Here is a 14,350-nt window from a genome sequence, read left to right as displayed (position 1 = left end):
GTGACGCAGTCACATATGCGCTAACGTACTATTTCAATCCCAGCGTTGCGCTGAAAAATTCATAAGTTTAAAATTACTACGCGATAATTCGATTCATTGGTGCAATCGCGACGGTCAGTGCGGTATAAATCACGCTGTCAGCTGCAACAGGTAGCCTTTCATAAATATCTATAACCCTTTGTGTGCAAAGATTCATTAAGTCGATTTCAAACTCACAAAAGCACAGTGCACAGATCCGGCGATCAGTAATTTATAATTCTTTTGACAAGACAAAACTTCGCCTAAGCCGGCAATCTCGTCTCCCTTTTTATTATTAACGTATGCCGTAAAAATCCAGGCGGAGTACTAAAACTGTGAGATCCTTTACTCTTTTTCGTGAACAGTATTAATCGCGGACAGACTCTTTTTCTCTTTATTTCCAAATAATAACAGCAAAATTGAAAAAACCATTGTGTTGACAATATAATTATGTGAACGCGTATCTGTGTTGGTACAAAAAAATAAATACTTCGCGGTAGCGTCGCTACCGTAAGCAAAGTAAGGATCCGTAAACAAAGTAAGGATTCACCTGAGTTCCAACCATGTGAAATGTGGTGGATAATTTTCATGCGTGCACATAAAATGAAAAGGGATGCTATGAAGTCCAAGCTAGGCAAGCAAAGGCTGTGCCGGCAGATACTTCTGATAAGTGAGACTTGTCTCCTTCAAGTAGCTAGCGACAAGTAATTGTCCACGAACATTTTCAATAAATAAAGAAGTTTAATTATAAAACTAACGGTCAACGTCATTTCTTCCTTGCCATTACTTCACCTAAACATATTGTATTCATGAGCACGTGCGTGAAGGCAGACGACACCCCACTTCGAAAAACGTTTCACCTCCAACACCTGCATATTTTGCTCTCTCTCTCTCTCTCTCTCTCTCTCTCTCTCTCCCCCTCTTTTTATATACGTACGTGGCTAAGTTCCCCCCCATCATTTATGAATAATAATAACCCAAAGAATATTATTATACTTCGTCTCGGAAGCGAGACCTGTGATTTTGTTGATTTAGAAGCCAATGTGGCATCGATTGTTTACGATCGAAGTATTGTTGTTGAAAATAAATCAAATAAGAAATCTCACGGAAAATCCGCAGCGTACACGTCGACTTTCGCAATGGCGTTCTTTGTTTGAATTTTAAACATCGTGCGGAACTTTCGTCAGCGCATTCACAAGTGATTACCTACTTTATCAAAAGTTCGTTCGTTCGTGAATTTCTAAACTTTTCCCACGATGTATTAATATAGCCTTAATGTGAAATTTAACTTTTTTTCTTTCCGTCGACTACTCTTATTTCTCGTGCGCAAGGAAATTATTTGACTCTCAATTTGGCTTCGCAAATCCTTTACTTCGCGTGGATAATCCATTAATTTAATCTACACTCCTCGTTCGAAATGAATTGAAAATGTCCACAGGGAGAATCGAGCACAATGGATAACTCACAAGGAATATAATGGCAAGGCTGCAATTTTTCAACTTTAGCTCGCAAATCTACTGAAGCAGTCTACTACTTCTAGCTTATCTTCTTATCAAATACGCCCCTAAGTAGTCGTAGACTGACTGCGATCAGACGCTACGGATTAAACTTTTCACCGCGGCAACGAATTGAAGATGTTTATCTTATTTATTTTTCTTGGTGTACTTTGCGACCTCTTTATAGCCAATTTGAGTAAAAGCTAAGATTTGAATTTTATACAATTTATTGACCATTCGGTATTGAACATTACGTGAATAGAGTACGTGAACAGAGTAGTGTCTAGTAAAAAAAAATTAATTCGATTTAAACCACAGAAGAATGAAGATGAAAAGCAATGGTTCATTAAATTTTTAAAAACTTTGTTTCAAAAGTCGTCAAGATGTAACCTATATCAGTATTTGTTATATACCCTACACAAAAAAGAGGAAAGTAAGCAACTTGTAAAAAAAAGAAAAAAAAATCGTCAGTCGCTGTCACCATCTACGTCAAGTACGGGACGGATGAACCAATCCTTCACGACAAATGGATCACTCCTTTTTTTCTTCTCGGATTACAAATATCCCAAAGACGGGTGAGGTAAACGATCGCTTTTAATCGTACTTGAATATAGAAAAAAAAGCATATTTGATTTGATCTGTAAGATCAATCATGTAATTGAATGTCGCCTGTCCTTAATTTAATTCGCAGTCAACTGAATTCTAAATATTTACTTTTATTTGACAGTCGATTTACTAGCCTAATAACCGGCGACATACGTAAATAGAAAAAAAATTATACTTTTCATGAATTACAAGCACATCAACGAGCATTCAGCACGCAAAAGGTTTGAGCATTAAAGCGAATGTTAAGGTTCAGCAAAATGATTATTATGCATTGAATATATACCTGCCGTGATGCAGCGCCGTCGGTTCGTAAAATCGTTAACAGAACTTTTCCTCTGGCAGTGGTGCGATCGCGAAAATGTTTACTGCACGCAACGAAAGTCCTATATGAAACTACTACTTAACAGCAACCAGATTCAAGCTTTGGCGAATTTGCAGGTAAAAGCCTACGCCAGGCGGCGCTTAATTCGAGTCTAATTTCATTAACCCCTTGACGCGGGAACAATGTAAAAAGACTAGGGCGCGGGCGAAATTCTTTGAAGCTCCACGGGTAGAAGAACAAAGCCCAATTCTTTGGCCTTTTTCCATGCGAGCGGATCGATGCGCGCGGAATTTCCAGCTCTTTCGCCAGGCGACGTGCGGCTTTCCATCGCGCAAACGAACCAATTCTCACGAGTTAGTTTTTTGAGCAGACCGGGCAATAAAACGTGTTATCTCGCGTATGCCGACAGGATGCGTGTATAATTGTACAGATAGCGCGGCGTTATTTTCGTTAATTAACCGCTTGTTGGAGCTGCAGTTTGAGTTCCGCAATCGATTTCGCGATAACAATTTCCTCCGAAAATAAAAACAATCATCTTCAATAATTAATATGTGCATTGAAAAGTTCATCATACGTGGGCGACCTGATTCGCGCCAAAAAGAATCCAGTTAATAATTCGAACATTCTGCCCACGAGAGAGTTAGCGTTAGTTAGAAAGGAACGAGGCTTCTAATCAACGAAAATCGCCTGATCGAACCGTACGCTACGCGCGCTTGTACACATTTTCTCTGTTTCTTTCTTTTTTAACTTTTTGGATGTTCTAAAAAGATGATAAAAAATGATAATAGTAGATTATACACTATTTTCAACAGCTATATCTTAGCTTCAAGCGAAAGGTCAATCGACAAGGTCAAAACGAATACATACTCGATTGATAAACAACCAACTTTTCATCTCGAATCACGGATTGCGGAATGAATCACAATTAATCACATAGAAACAAAAAGATTCTAATTAGTTAGCTAATAAGAGTCCGACCCTTCTCCACCACCTATATACACCCCAACTCATTAATACACACTCGATTCCCTGCCAGCCTCGAAACCACGCGCACTCGTGTAAAATTATAATCAGCCTCCATCTGAAAACCTTGAGCGCCACCCGCAATAACGAATATAAATTTCGTTTGAAAATGAACGATTGAGAGGAACTTACTTGGGGAAAACTCGTCGTTGGTGAGCTGAACGCAGCGCCGGCAATGAGTGTCTCGTCGCCTTTTGCACTCGCGCTGATTTCTCTCCTACCCTTCGCGCCTCTTTCCTTTCTGTTTATTCACACTCGCGCAATTGCCGACGCATTGTGCATCGTTGATTTTGCTGGTTTTTTTTTGCGCGGCACTGCACGCGCGTGCCTTCCCACGGGGGTCCTCTATACCCGAGCTCCCGGCTGACTACTTCGTTTCTCCTCAATGGGACACACTTTTGTACATTCGAGCGCACGTCCTGGCGAGGCTCATCGGTGTTGGCGACTGAACACACTTGCATATGCTTTGGGAACACTTTGTGTTTGTGGCTTGGCTAAATTCTGCGCTTTCCTTGGCTCCGCTTGTGGCTTCGTCTGGTTAGTTTTCGTTGTTAGAACTCGCGCTGAGAGCCAACGAGAGGGTAATCTCTGCAGAACATGTTATTTTCTCTTTTTAGTCGTAAAGTTATCGATGCCAGAGACCGAGAAAAAGATATTCTCTGCGAAGGGATGTCAATTCCCATCGCTGACTGAAAGACGTACGCAAAAATAGCAATGTAACGGAAAAATTAAATGAATTTAGCTCGTCAAGTTTAAAAGGATTTTGCAAATAAAGTTTCATGATTCTAGTGAATCCGCCTCGCACGCGCGTTACTTGTCGAGCACGAAGCATGAAAGACGGAAAGGTAAAGAACGTTAATTAATTTCGCATTCCATAACAATTTAACTCGTCCCGTCGAGCTCGGACGTCGCTGTTCCGCGACGATATGCCGTGTAACAAAGAAAGGTGGTCGGTCGAGTGGAAGAAAAGAAAATTCGAGGCAGTACTTTTTTTTAATTACGGAGTTGCCGCTAAAAACACTTGCTTCATTGTGTGCGCGGTCGGCATAACTTTTAATTGCCATTTTCTTGTGCTTTCCGCGCGCAAAGGAGGCTTTCAACTTTGCTCGATCCCGCCATTAGGTTCTATTTTTTCTTTCGATTTGTTTCTTTTGCCATATTTCACTCGAGCTTAAATATGAGTTTCGCCGCCGTGAAGAAAGAGCAAAAGAACATTTTCATAATTCGTATAATGAAAGTGCATCGATCGCTTTTCAATCGATGCCTATTTTCCCCGAGTCTGGCATTTTCTTCATGTCCGATTAAACAATCTATTTTTACTAAAAAGATATTGCAATGCACGATTTTCTTTAGCCCCCCCCCCCCTTGTTGGCTTTACCCCTCACGCCCAATAGCCTCGAAGAACTTTAGAAGAAACTTTGAAAAAATTATAAGCACGCGGCGCGTAACTGGTTTTTTTCCTTTTTTTAATCTCTCGTGTAATTTCTATGCTTATCAATTCTTGAGCGTTTTAACTATATCGAGCGCAAATCATCACACTCGCACTGCAAAGTCATGTAATAACCAGACGACACTACAAGAAAAGCAAGCAAGCACTATGCGTTGTAAGAATCTACCTTCGAGTTAAATAAACACACTGCAGATGGACAAAATAGCAACAAAAAAGCAGTCCGAGCAAATGAACATCCGTCGACCGCGTTGTAGACAACGTCGTGTTGCACTGGCGACCACTCTGCTCGCATGGAGCACGCGGCGGCAAAAGTACCACCTCCCCACCCTCCTTTGCGCGCCGACGCTTACAGCTACTTGCGATAACTTCGGACTATGGCTTTTCTGTTCTCTTGTCGTTGTTTTGCGCGACGCGACGATATGTGCCGGATACTTTCGGAAAACGTACTGCGTGCTAACCTCGTAAAGTTTTCTCGGTCACTGGAAATTTTTGCGGTACTTCAAAGTGGATTTGCAAGACGTAATTGCGTTTCCTTTTTTTCTGGCAAGGAAATTAAAGGTTTGATTAATAGGATGTCCTTTTTGTTCGTGTATTAGGGAGCTTTCGATAATTAATTGTTTATTATGAAAGCTTTCTTTACGTACACAAACGATATTATGCGTGTTCGATAATGTGTTTTGGAATAGATTTTACTTTTCAAATAAATAAAAATAAATAAAAATTAAATAACTAAAAAATGTAAATGATGTCATACAAACAAATCTACAGATAATTACTAAGTCATGGACTGGTTCCAACGAATTTACAAAGAAAAGTAATACTCATAAAGGCTACACAGGATACACAATTGCAACCACGCAACGTTAAGACAGTGAAACATTGAAAAGAACAGAAAAGGTATAACAAAAAGAGGTACATAGTTCCCTGACCTTTAAAACCCAGCAGTAGTAAGCAAGAAGTGCACAGAGACTGTTTAATAGTTCGAGTGAACGACTATTTTCTCCTATTCTTTTCCGCTTGTTTCCTTTCAAAGCCCAACAACCCCTTTATTTTTATTCTGTTAGAGATCTTACAGTAACAAGCATCACATTTCAGGTGAACATAGACGTAGAAGGTAGCCTCGTATGTTTTTTAAATAATTTATATCAAATGCGCGCGTAACATTTATAAAATTTAACACAACTGTACTTTGAGTTAAACTATGAAATGGATTATTATTATAAAAATATTACGTTTAATGTTACCTTGAGGGTGATAATAAAACTTTGATTAAAGACAAACTAAAGTTTACGAAATTTAACCAAAAGTCAGTTGAGTGAAAATAAAAATCTATTTGATAATTTATTGTCAAAATTAGCAAGCTGAAAATGTTTAAACATGGTCAGTAATTTTTATAAACCTATGGGTTACTTACAGGATACAGTTATTTACACGTACGTTTATTCAATAGATGTTTTTATTGAAACGTAAAACTTATACATAAGATTCCGGAAATTCGAACGTAACATCTCGACCAGTCAGTTTTTTGTAAACGCCGGCAAAGGTGTCAACCTGCAACCGAAAGTTTAACATTGATTTAGAACTTGGTAATAGCAAAAAAAAAATTGATGATGTACTGGATCAACAATCAATGGTGGTTATTCAAGCAAAATCAAATAACAACAAATTAAAAACTTCAATTATACATATTGACAGATCTAAATAACTTATTCTAATATTTAACTTTAGTAGAATTAAAGTTAGTTTCAAAAATAGCTTGTAAAATACTTTTAGTTCAATAATTATTTATCATTAATCTATTTAAAATAAAAAAAAAACCTAAATAATGAATATAGAGATATGTCTGTTGATGAAGATATACATTTTCCAAACAAGAATTCATAAAAATAGTGATAATTATTAATTAAATAGAATTAAATTCTATAGCTAAATAACTATTTTAATTCTGTCATTTGTTGAAATAACCTTGAGCAGAATGCTTAGCTAATAAATTGAATTAAAATATTTAAAAATAATAACTCACTTTGTGTTCAATATTGGTCTGTTCATTCTTGTCTAAATGAACTTTAATGAGCTGTGATCCATCAAGCTTAACTCGAATTCTCTTTCCTACAATTTCAACAGGATAAACGAGATCTTCAAGAAGTGCATCATATACAGCAGTCAGTGTGCGGCTAAAATATTAATGAATATTACAAATCAATTATTTTTAAGAATATTTTTGAAATAAATCACAGTACAGCAAAAAATCATTCCTCTGGTAGGTTACTAAACCTTATTTGAACCTTCCTCTGGTTTAATATGAAATAATAAAATAAATAAATAAATTATAATTAAATACCTTCTGGGTCTCTTTTGTTTATTCTTAGTCCTAGTTTTCCTTGTGGGCTTAGGTAAGATTTTCCTCTCACCAACAAACATAACATGCTTGCCTGAAAATTTTTTTTCTAGTTCACGTACTAACCTAGTCTGAATCTTTTGAAAAGCCTTTAGCTTAGGCATAGGGACATAGATGATGATAGACTACAACAAAAATATGAAAAATTAATTCATTGTTAGCTCATTGTTTAAAACTGTACAACATTTTATGGAAACCATGTGAATATTGTTGAAAAAACTTAAATGGACTTACTATAAACAAATGGACATACCTTTTTGTTATTGGTCTCAAGTTCTTTAGCTTTCGTTATATACAATTCACGAAGCTGTGATTTCAAATCACTGTTTGTTTCTAGTTCTAGAAGAGCTTGGGAGATGCTAGCCTCAAACTGATCAGGCTCACCACCCCCACTTTTCATAATTTTGGCGTTCGACGGGAACATCTGTAAAATAACAACAATTATATAAACTTGTATATCGCACTTCAAAATAATTAAAGTTAGTAATGCAAAATCTTGAAACAACTCCTATACACTTGATATATAGTGAATTATAAAATTCATTTGTGACGTACAAAATTGAGGACTAGAACGATAATAATCACTAAACTTACAGTTAATGAAATTAATTCGCTTTTTTTAATATCTGAACGGTTTTTCGTGAAATCAACGTAAAGGTTAAAATATTGTTTACGTCTTTAATGTTGATACAGGAACTTTATAACTTTAAAAGGCACTATGAAAATGTAGAAAAAAGATTTAAACAACTGTGATTAGATGTTTTCACAGTAGAACTATTTAATTCACAATAAAAAAAAACGAACAACGAACATCTGATGAAGCGGCGGTACACACGCGTATCAGTCAACGAGTTGGTAAATCCGTTTTTATCCGATGCACAAATGCTCATCAAAATATCTAATTGATACTAATAATTTCGCGGATGCATGTAAGATTATTCGTCAAGTTGCGTTTTAGGATTTTGCATACTTTTATCGAAAAAATCAACAATTTTTCACAATATATTCGCGATTACACACCTTGTCTCGTTATGAGCCAGCCACGTAAAAGAGTGACACGAACTACGGACAAATGGAAGATGCGAAAACAACGGTAACTATTTGAGGTTATGTTAACTATCGCCATCTTCCGTAGCCATATCGAAACATATATTTCGACATTCCGTGCGCAAAGTATGTCTTTCCCGCACTCTTGGCGAAAAACGAGTGTTGAAATAGTACATTACGATACAAGTGCGGGAAAGTAGATTCTTGTCTCGTGTGGCGTTTACACCCGAGCGAGGCGAGGGTGGAAAGGTACACGAGACGAGAAACTCTTTCCCGAACATGTGCCGTACCGTATTTTTTATACGTGTGCAAAGTGCAATTTTCAACGCACGTTTTCTGCCGAGCGAAAATGAGTACAAATACATTAGGATTTTTGTCGGAAGTAAATATAATTGACAATTACAAAAATTTAATTTATTTAAATTTTATACACAGACACAAATGAATTCAAACTATTAGTAAAATATATAATATAATATTATGCGATATTGTCACATGAATAAATAATACAAAAGATAAAAACATTCCACATAAAATCTTTGATCAACAAACTAATCACATGATAGATGTTTTTTTATTATTATTTAAGTAAAATTTTATACAGCAATAGTACAGAGACGTGTTATTTGTTTGCGTCTAAACCGATTTCGTCAAATGATTCCGATGCCCATATGTAATTTACCTTAAACTTCGTTAGTCTCAATTATAATTAGAATAGAGATTAAGCTCAAAAAAACAATCAACAAGATGGTAAAGCTAACATATTTATGGCACGCGATTGAAAATTGACAACCCACAAACATGTTAAGTAACAAGAATGAATTAGTAACAAATCCAAGCGAACCATCTGTTAAGTATTTAGTTTCGTCGAGTTTTCACTTTGTGGATTTGACTGCATCATAAGATAATTCAAACGACGCCAACGAATATCTTCTTGGTCGGGAGTTGGTGGTGCTGTGACACATTCCAAACTCAATTGAAGTGCTCTTCTGAGATCATCGTCTTCCTCGTCATCCGGACTATCAGTAGTCGTAGCAACAGAACCAAAATTTGTTGACAATGTGGAAGGATGTTCCAACCGAGATATAAGATTTCTATCCCTCTGCTCTTGCTCGTAATTCTCTAAACTCAATTTGAGAGCTTTCTGCAACTCGTCGTCCTCATCGTCATCCTCGACTGTGTGAACTTGCTGGCGATCATCGATCCTAATAATAGGAATTATCCTATCGCGTGGTTGCCTTGGTGTCTCAGAGATTATTTCAACCTCTGGTCGACTGTCTATTTGTGAAGTTGATGGAACTACACAACTCTGAAATGCATGTGCTACTTCCATAATTTTCTCCTCATCTTCAGTCATAAGATCTAATCTGTATCCTTTTCCTGCAAATTTTACTTCTTCTTTGCCCGATGTACTTGGCACATTGGCCTTTAATGAGACTATTGAACTTTTTGAGGGAATTATAGGATTTTTAGAGAGAACGCTGTCAGCTGTACATTTAGGAATGTTTCCATTGACAATGAAAATCGAATAACCTGTGACAAATTATAACAATATAGCTTCTGAGAGTTGACTTAAGAAATTTTTATATGTTGCCAATAGCTGACTCACCTTCCTGAATAAGTTGTGCTAAATACATGGCAAGGTATGTGTCTGATATGAGTTGAGGTCCACTCAGCATCGAGTTCAAATTGAACCACTGATTACCTAACTTCCTAATTGTGAACCAGTGGCCTTTGTAATTACAAATATATGCTTTCATTTGGCTAAAAAGTAAAAAAACAATTTAAATAAGTTTTACACAATCTGGTGAACAAAATGAGTACTTTAGAAAAATAGCAGACTTTTTTAGCAAAAGTTTTATACTATTTTTCGAAGCATCAAATTGGACACGACTTTAGAAAACCTACGATGGTTCTTTTTGAGCCATCAACGCTACTGGCTCTGTACTGGTATAAGGGACTAACTCCAGTTCATAAACTTTTAAAGCCTGAGTTATCACTTGTACAGAAAAGTATCCACTGTCGTCCATGTTTCCCGAGGGTTGCTGAAACACATAACAAAATAACCTTGAAATAATAGCCTTATAAATATTAGACAAACAATAATGCATTTAACATGTAAATCAAGAGCCAAGTATAAAATAACAATGTACAAAAGAAGAAAATACCTTAATGAATCTCTGATAATCATCGGTATCCTCACCACTCTCAGCCATAGCTCTCCGTTCCTCAGCATCTAATTGTTCAGCAATAGTAGCCAAATCAACAGCATTGAAAATTTGTTCTTGAAGCAATGCATTAAGGCAGTGCTTTGCACAAAGATATCCCTCTTGCTGCAACAATTCGTCAATGGGTTCATAATTAGCGACAGGTAAACAATCGCAAGATAGAAAACAAAACAACGTTACGTCGATGAAAGCGTGCATGCCATTGTTTCATTTAATCGAAACGTAAACGACAGTTTACCTTTTCATGAAATATGCTTTCCATGACGAATGATAATTTGAAGGTACAGATATAAGGACGATGCTCGCGACAAGCTTAAACTTTTGACAGCTTCGTCGACTAGTTGGCAGTTCTCTATCTCTTTCTGGCTAACCGAAACGGGCGAAAAATTGCACGACAGATGATTCAGTCGTGTAAATACATAATACTGGTAGGCGCACCTAGCACAACGCACGCACACGTCTCCTCCAATGATTCCCTTGCTCTTTTATATATATCTGTGTTTTATCTCCGTCGCTTTTTTCTTTCTTTTTATGTTACGCAGCCAGAGCGCAGCCTTTAACAATGGAGATGCTCTAGATGTTACAAAGACAATATAAAGAGAGCAAGAACCAGGAGCAACGCCAAGCCAACACTAAACGCGGACGCGGGACGACGCGGACGCGGACACGCGGTCACAAACGGCGGACGCCAGACGGACGCTTTATATAATTCATATTGACAGATATGGCGGTGCGAGTTTTTCAAGCGGTAAATTTTAAAAAGTCAGACATTAACTATAACGGTAAGGTGTTAATTTTCATTTAATTTTTTTCAGAAAAGCATTATTTTGAAAGAATTATTTATTTTAATACTAATTATATTACAATGTATTTGTTTAAAAAATATCATGTATACAATCAAGAGAAATTTTGCAATTAAAACGCAATACATTTATCATAATTATAGTTATTTTACTCGTATGAAAAAACATTAAAAGATTAATCAGTAATATATATTTTCGACTGTTTTTATGCAGGTAATAGCGTCTGAATACCACAAAAAATCACAATAACACCAAAATATGAAATAACTTAAAACTTGGAATGCATGTTTGAAATCACAAATACACCTCAAACAATACTATCATATTAGCATTGATAAGAAAGACGCTGATGTAGTTCGATTTATATTCGCTGATTATAGTTTATAGAAATTTTCAAATAATATAAGAGAAAATGAACGATTAAAATAAACAATTTAAATAATATTCTGGTAAAAAGCTCAATACGTAGTACACAACGTGCGCATCTCTTAATCGCTCGCCCGTGCTCACAAAATGATCAGTCTCTCTTTTATTCAATAACTCAACGGCAATATTCTAATAGAATTACAATAGTTATTCGCAATGTACCCGTACTGTAACTAGGTTACAGAAACAGTCTTCTGCGCTGATAAAAAATTGCAGTCTCTCTGGCCATTAGATCTGCAACTACTTCCATGTGATTATTTTCTTCTGCAATGTTTGATGCTTTTTTGTTTTCGTTATTTAAAGCCTCCACATTAGCTCCACTATTCATTAATAAATTGACAATAACATTTGAACCTATTTCTGCCGCGTAATGCAATGCTGAATTTCCATTATTGCATTTAAAATTGATATTGGCATAAAATTTTAATAACTCATTAATGATTTCTACATTGGCGGTTTTAGTTGCTAAATGTAATGCTGTATTTCCCAAATTGTTTGGAGAGTCAACTGCAGCTCCACAAATCAACAACTGCCTAACCACGTCAATATGCTGATAAAGTACCACTACATTTAATGGAGTGTCTCCGGTTTCAGATCTTGGATCAATTGAAGCTCCACGTCTGAGCAACTCTTCGGCGATCTCTCTATTACCCGACTTAGCTGCGAGATGCAATCCTGTCATTTGTTCTCTGGTTGGAAAATCAATGACAGCTTGGCATTCTAATAACTTTATAACCGCTTCGAGATGATTGCTTGTTATTGCATAATGTAATGCGTTACGGCCATTTACATCTACAAAATCGAGAATTGCTCCGTTTCTCCATAATACATCGATAACGTGTACCTTGCCACCTAACGCTGCAAGATGTAATGGCGTAAGTCCATTGCGACTTTGGACATTAACATTAGCTCCATACTGCAGTATGATCTCAATTATTCCTGGATAACCCTTCTTTGTAATACAGTGTAAGATTGAGAATAATCGACGATAGTTGGTAGTATCAACAATAGCTCCACATTCCAATAATTTTCGAACAATGTGACCGTGGCCATGTGATGCTGCGAGAAATAACGGTGTCTTTCCTGAGGGCGATTTTCTTATGTCAGTTGCAGGATCAACCTGACAACCTGTCATCAACAGCAGTTCGACAACGTTCATATGGCCATTTTCTGCTGCCTCATGAAGCACTGTCATTCCATTGTTGTCGACAATCGTAATATCAGCTCCGTTATCTAATAATAGCTGAACGATGCCAAATTGACCATACCGTGCTGCATAATGCAGTGCAGTACGCCCTTGCTCATCTTTCAGATAAACTTTAGATCTATCTAACAGCAACTCAGTGATAATCCATTGACATCCTCTTCTTGCCGCATAGTGAAATGCTGTAATTTGATGAAGATCCGGATGGAGATTAATGACTCTTTGTAGTGCTGGTCCAACGTTAGCCATTGCGTGATTTTCCCTTGAAAATCTTGCTGCTAGATGCTTCTGCAATACAATGACGATAGAACGATTCTTACACAGCGATCGGAAACAATTATAAGATTATATGCCAATAGTTACGAAATAAAGAAGATACGTCGGAAGAGTCAGAAAAATTAAGATATATTGATAACAATGTTGATGCTGATATTTTACATTCGCCCAATAATTAAGCTCTTCCTTTTACAGCCTTCCAGCATCGACTGTCGTTTCTCTGCCGCGACATGTACATACATGCTTGTTCGTCATACTTACAAGCCTGGCGCGCGCAACTGGCAAAATTACACGGTCGTAATATGAAAGAAGCCAGAGATACGCATCATTTTCTTGAGCGACGCACGACTCTGCAAATATTACTCTATGCCAATAATGCTGATCGCTATTACGTACTTCCACTCCCTTCGATCGATCGTAGAACTTAACGCGTATCAACGCGGAAATTCCAATCAAAAATAAAGAGGACTATCGGATGGGCTTGAACATCAAAAAGCAAATGGCAGACAACTTACTGTTTTTACACAATGGAATTTTATTTTAGACTGATGTTAATTAAGATTAACCGTTCGAGGGCCGCTCTCTCATTTCGTTGCTGATCCCTACTCTCGCGGTTTTCACCATTGGCTTTACCGACGCACATACTAACTAACGTTTACACCTTCGCCATCTATACGTTATATATAATTAGCTATTCAGAACTATATAATTAGGCGAGTTATCAGTACTTATATATGGTGTTTTCTTTTTCATTTTAAAAGGATCATAATAATTTTAACGGTCAATTCAATGACAATTTATTTGTAGTGTTCTACAAAGCATCCCAAATCATTGTTTCACACCTCCAGTTTAATCAACATTTAATATCTACAAAGACACCATCGCTCGTAATAATGTCAGGTTTAGCCATAGTTGTGACTTCAATTAAAAACTCCAAGTTATGTTTCAGCCTTCGTTCTCTGCTAGCCGTGAAGCTAATATCACGACCATCCTCTGAGCAGTTAATCTTGTAAACATTCTAGAATTGCTGGTAAACATATTTACTAATGCCCA

The 14,350-nt window shown here is 36.8% G+C and overlaps 4 protein-coding genes across 10 annotated transcripts in view; all 4 read right to left on the bottom strand.

Annotated features, from left to right (window-relative positions):
• The window catches only part of LOC131670674 (synaptotagmin-7), a 154,004-nt gene extending 148,838 nt beyond the window's left edge, over positions 1–5,166 (bottom strand). The window contains exons 1-2 of one of the 2 annotated variants that reach the window (XM_058946459.1): positions 5,082–5,166; positions 3,598–4,053 (exon numbers count right to left, since the gene is read on the bottom strand). The gene's annotated coding sequence lies outside the window, so the exon portion shown is untranslated. The remainder of the gene's footprint in view (positions 1–3,597; positions 4,054–5,081) is intronic. The other variant, XM_058946461.1, reaches the window with a different exon arrangement.
• A 1,186-nt stretch (positions 5,167–6,352) lies between these two features.
• Positions 6,353–8,383, bottom strand: LOC131670676 (small ribosomal subunit protein eS7). 2 transcript variants are annotated; one of them, XM_058946470.1, is made up of 5 exons: positions 8,334–8,383; positions 7,567–7,737; positions 7,257–7,438; positions 6,939–7,089; positions 6,353–6,466 (listed from the first exon to the last, which is right to left on the bottom strand). In XM_058946470.1, exons 2-5 carry the CDS (start codon positions 7,735–7,737, stop codon positions 6,389–6,391), a joined length of 582 nt encoding a protein of 193 aa, XP_058802453.1. In that variant the 5' UTR covers positions 8,334–8,383; the 3' UTR covers positions 6,353–6,388. The 2 variants fall into 2 exon arrangements, with proteins under 2 accessions (XP_058802453.1, XP_058802454.1); XM_058946471.1 differs by lacking the exon at positions 8,334–8,383 and adding an exon at positions 7,908–7,928.
• Positions 8,384–8,759: 376 nt separating this feature from the next.
• On the bottom strand, positions 8,760–11,244 carry LOC131670675 (ataxin-3-like). The gene is made up of 5 exons (XM_058946469.1): positions 10,827–11,244; positions 10,529–10,693; positions 10,269–10,405; positions 9,970–10,124; positions 8,760–9,893 (listed from the first exon to the last, which is right to left on the bottom strand). Exons 1-5 carry the CDS (start codon positions 10,848–10,850, stop codon positions 9,211–9,213), a joined length of 1,164 nt encoding a protein of 387 aa, XP_058802452.1. The 5' UTR covers positions 10,851–11,244; the 3' UTR covers positions 8,760–9,210.
• A 195-nt stretch (positions 11,245–11,439) lies between these two features.
• Positions 11,440–13,926, bottom strand: LOC131670657 (putative ankyrin repeat protein RF_0381). 5 transcript variants are annotated; one of them, XM_058946427.1, is made up of 2 exons: positions 13,559–13,765; positions 11,440–13,309 (listed from the first exon to the last, which is right to left on the bottom strand). In XM_058946427.1, the coding sequence occupies exon 2, from the start codon at positions 13,268–13,270 to the stop codon at positions 11,996–11,998; it is 1,275 nt and encodes a 424-aa protein (XP_058802410.1). In that variant the 5' UTR covers positions 13,271–13,309; positions 13,559–13,765; the 3' UTR covers positions 11,440–11,995. The 5 variants fall into 5 exon arrangements, with proteins under 5 accessions (XP_058802410.1, XP_058802407.1, XP_058802408.1 ...); XM_058946424.1 differs by lacking the exon at positions 13,559–13,765 and adding an exon at positions 13,813–13,926 and having other exon boundaries at positions 11,441–13,309; XM_058946425.1 differs by having other exon boundaries at positions 11,441–13,309; positions 13,694–13,820.
• Between the last annotated feature and the right edge of the window lie 424 nt (positions 13,927–14,350).

The sequence above is a fragment of the Phymastichus coffea genome, unplaced genomic scaffold (assembly GCF_024137745.1).
Source record: "Phymastichus coffea isolate CEN01 unplaced genomic scaffold, Cenicafe_Pcof_1.1 PCOF00113, whole genome shotgun sequence".
Classification (NCBI taxonomy): domain Eukaryota; kingdom Metazoa; phylum Arthropoda; class Insecta; order Hymenoptera; family Eulophidae; genus Phymastichus; species Phymastichus coffea.
This window is presented reverse-complemented; position numbering and strand designations above follow the sequence as displayed.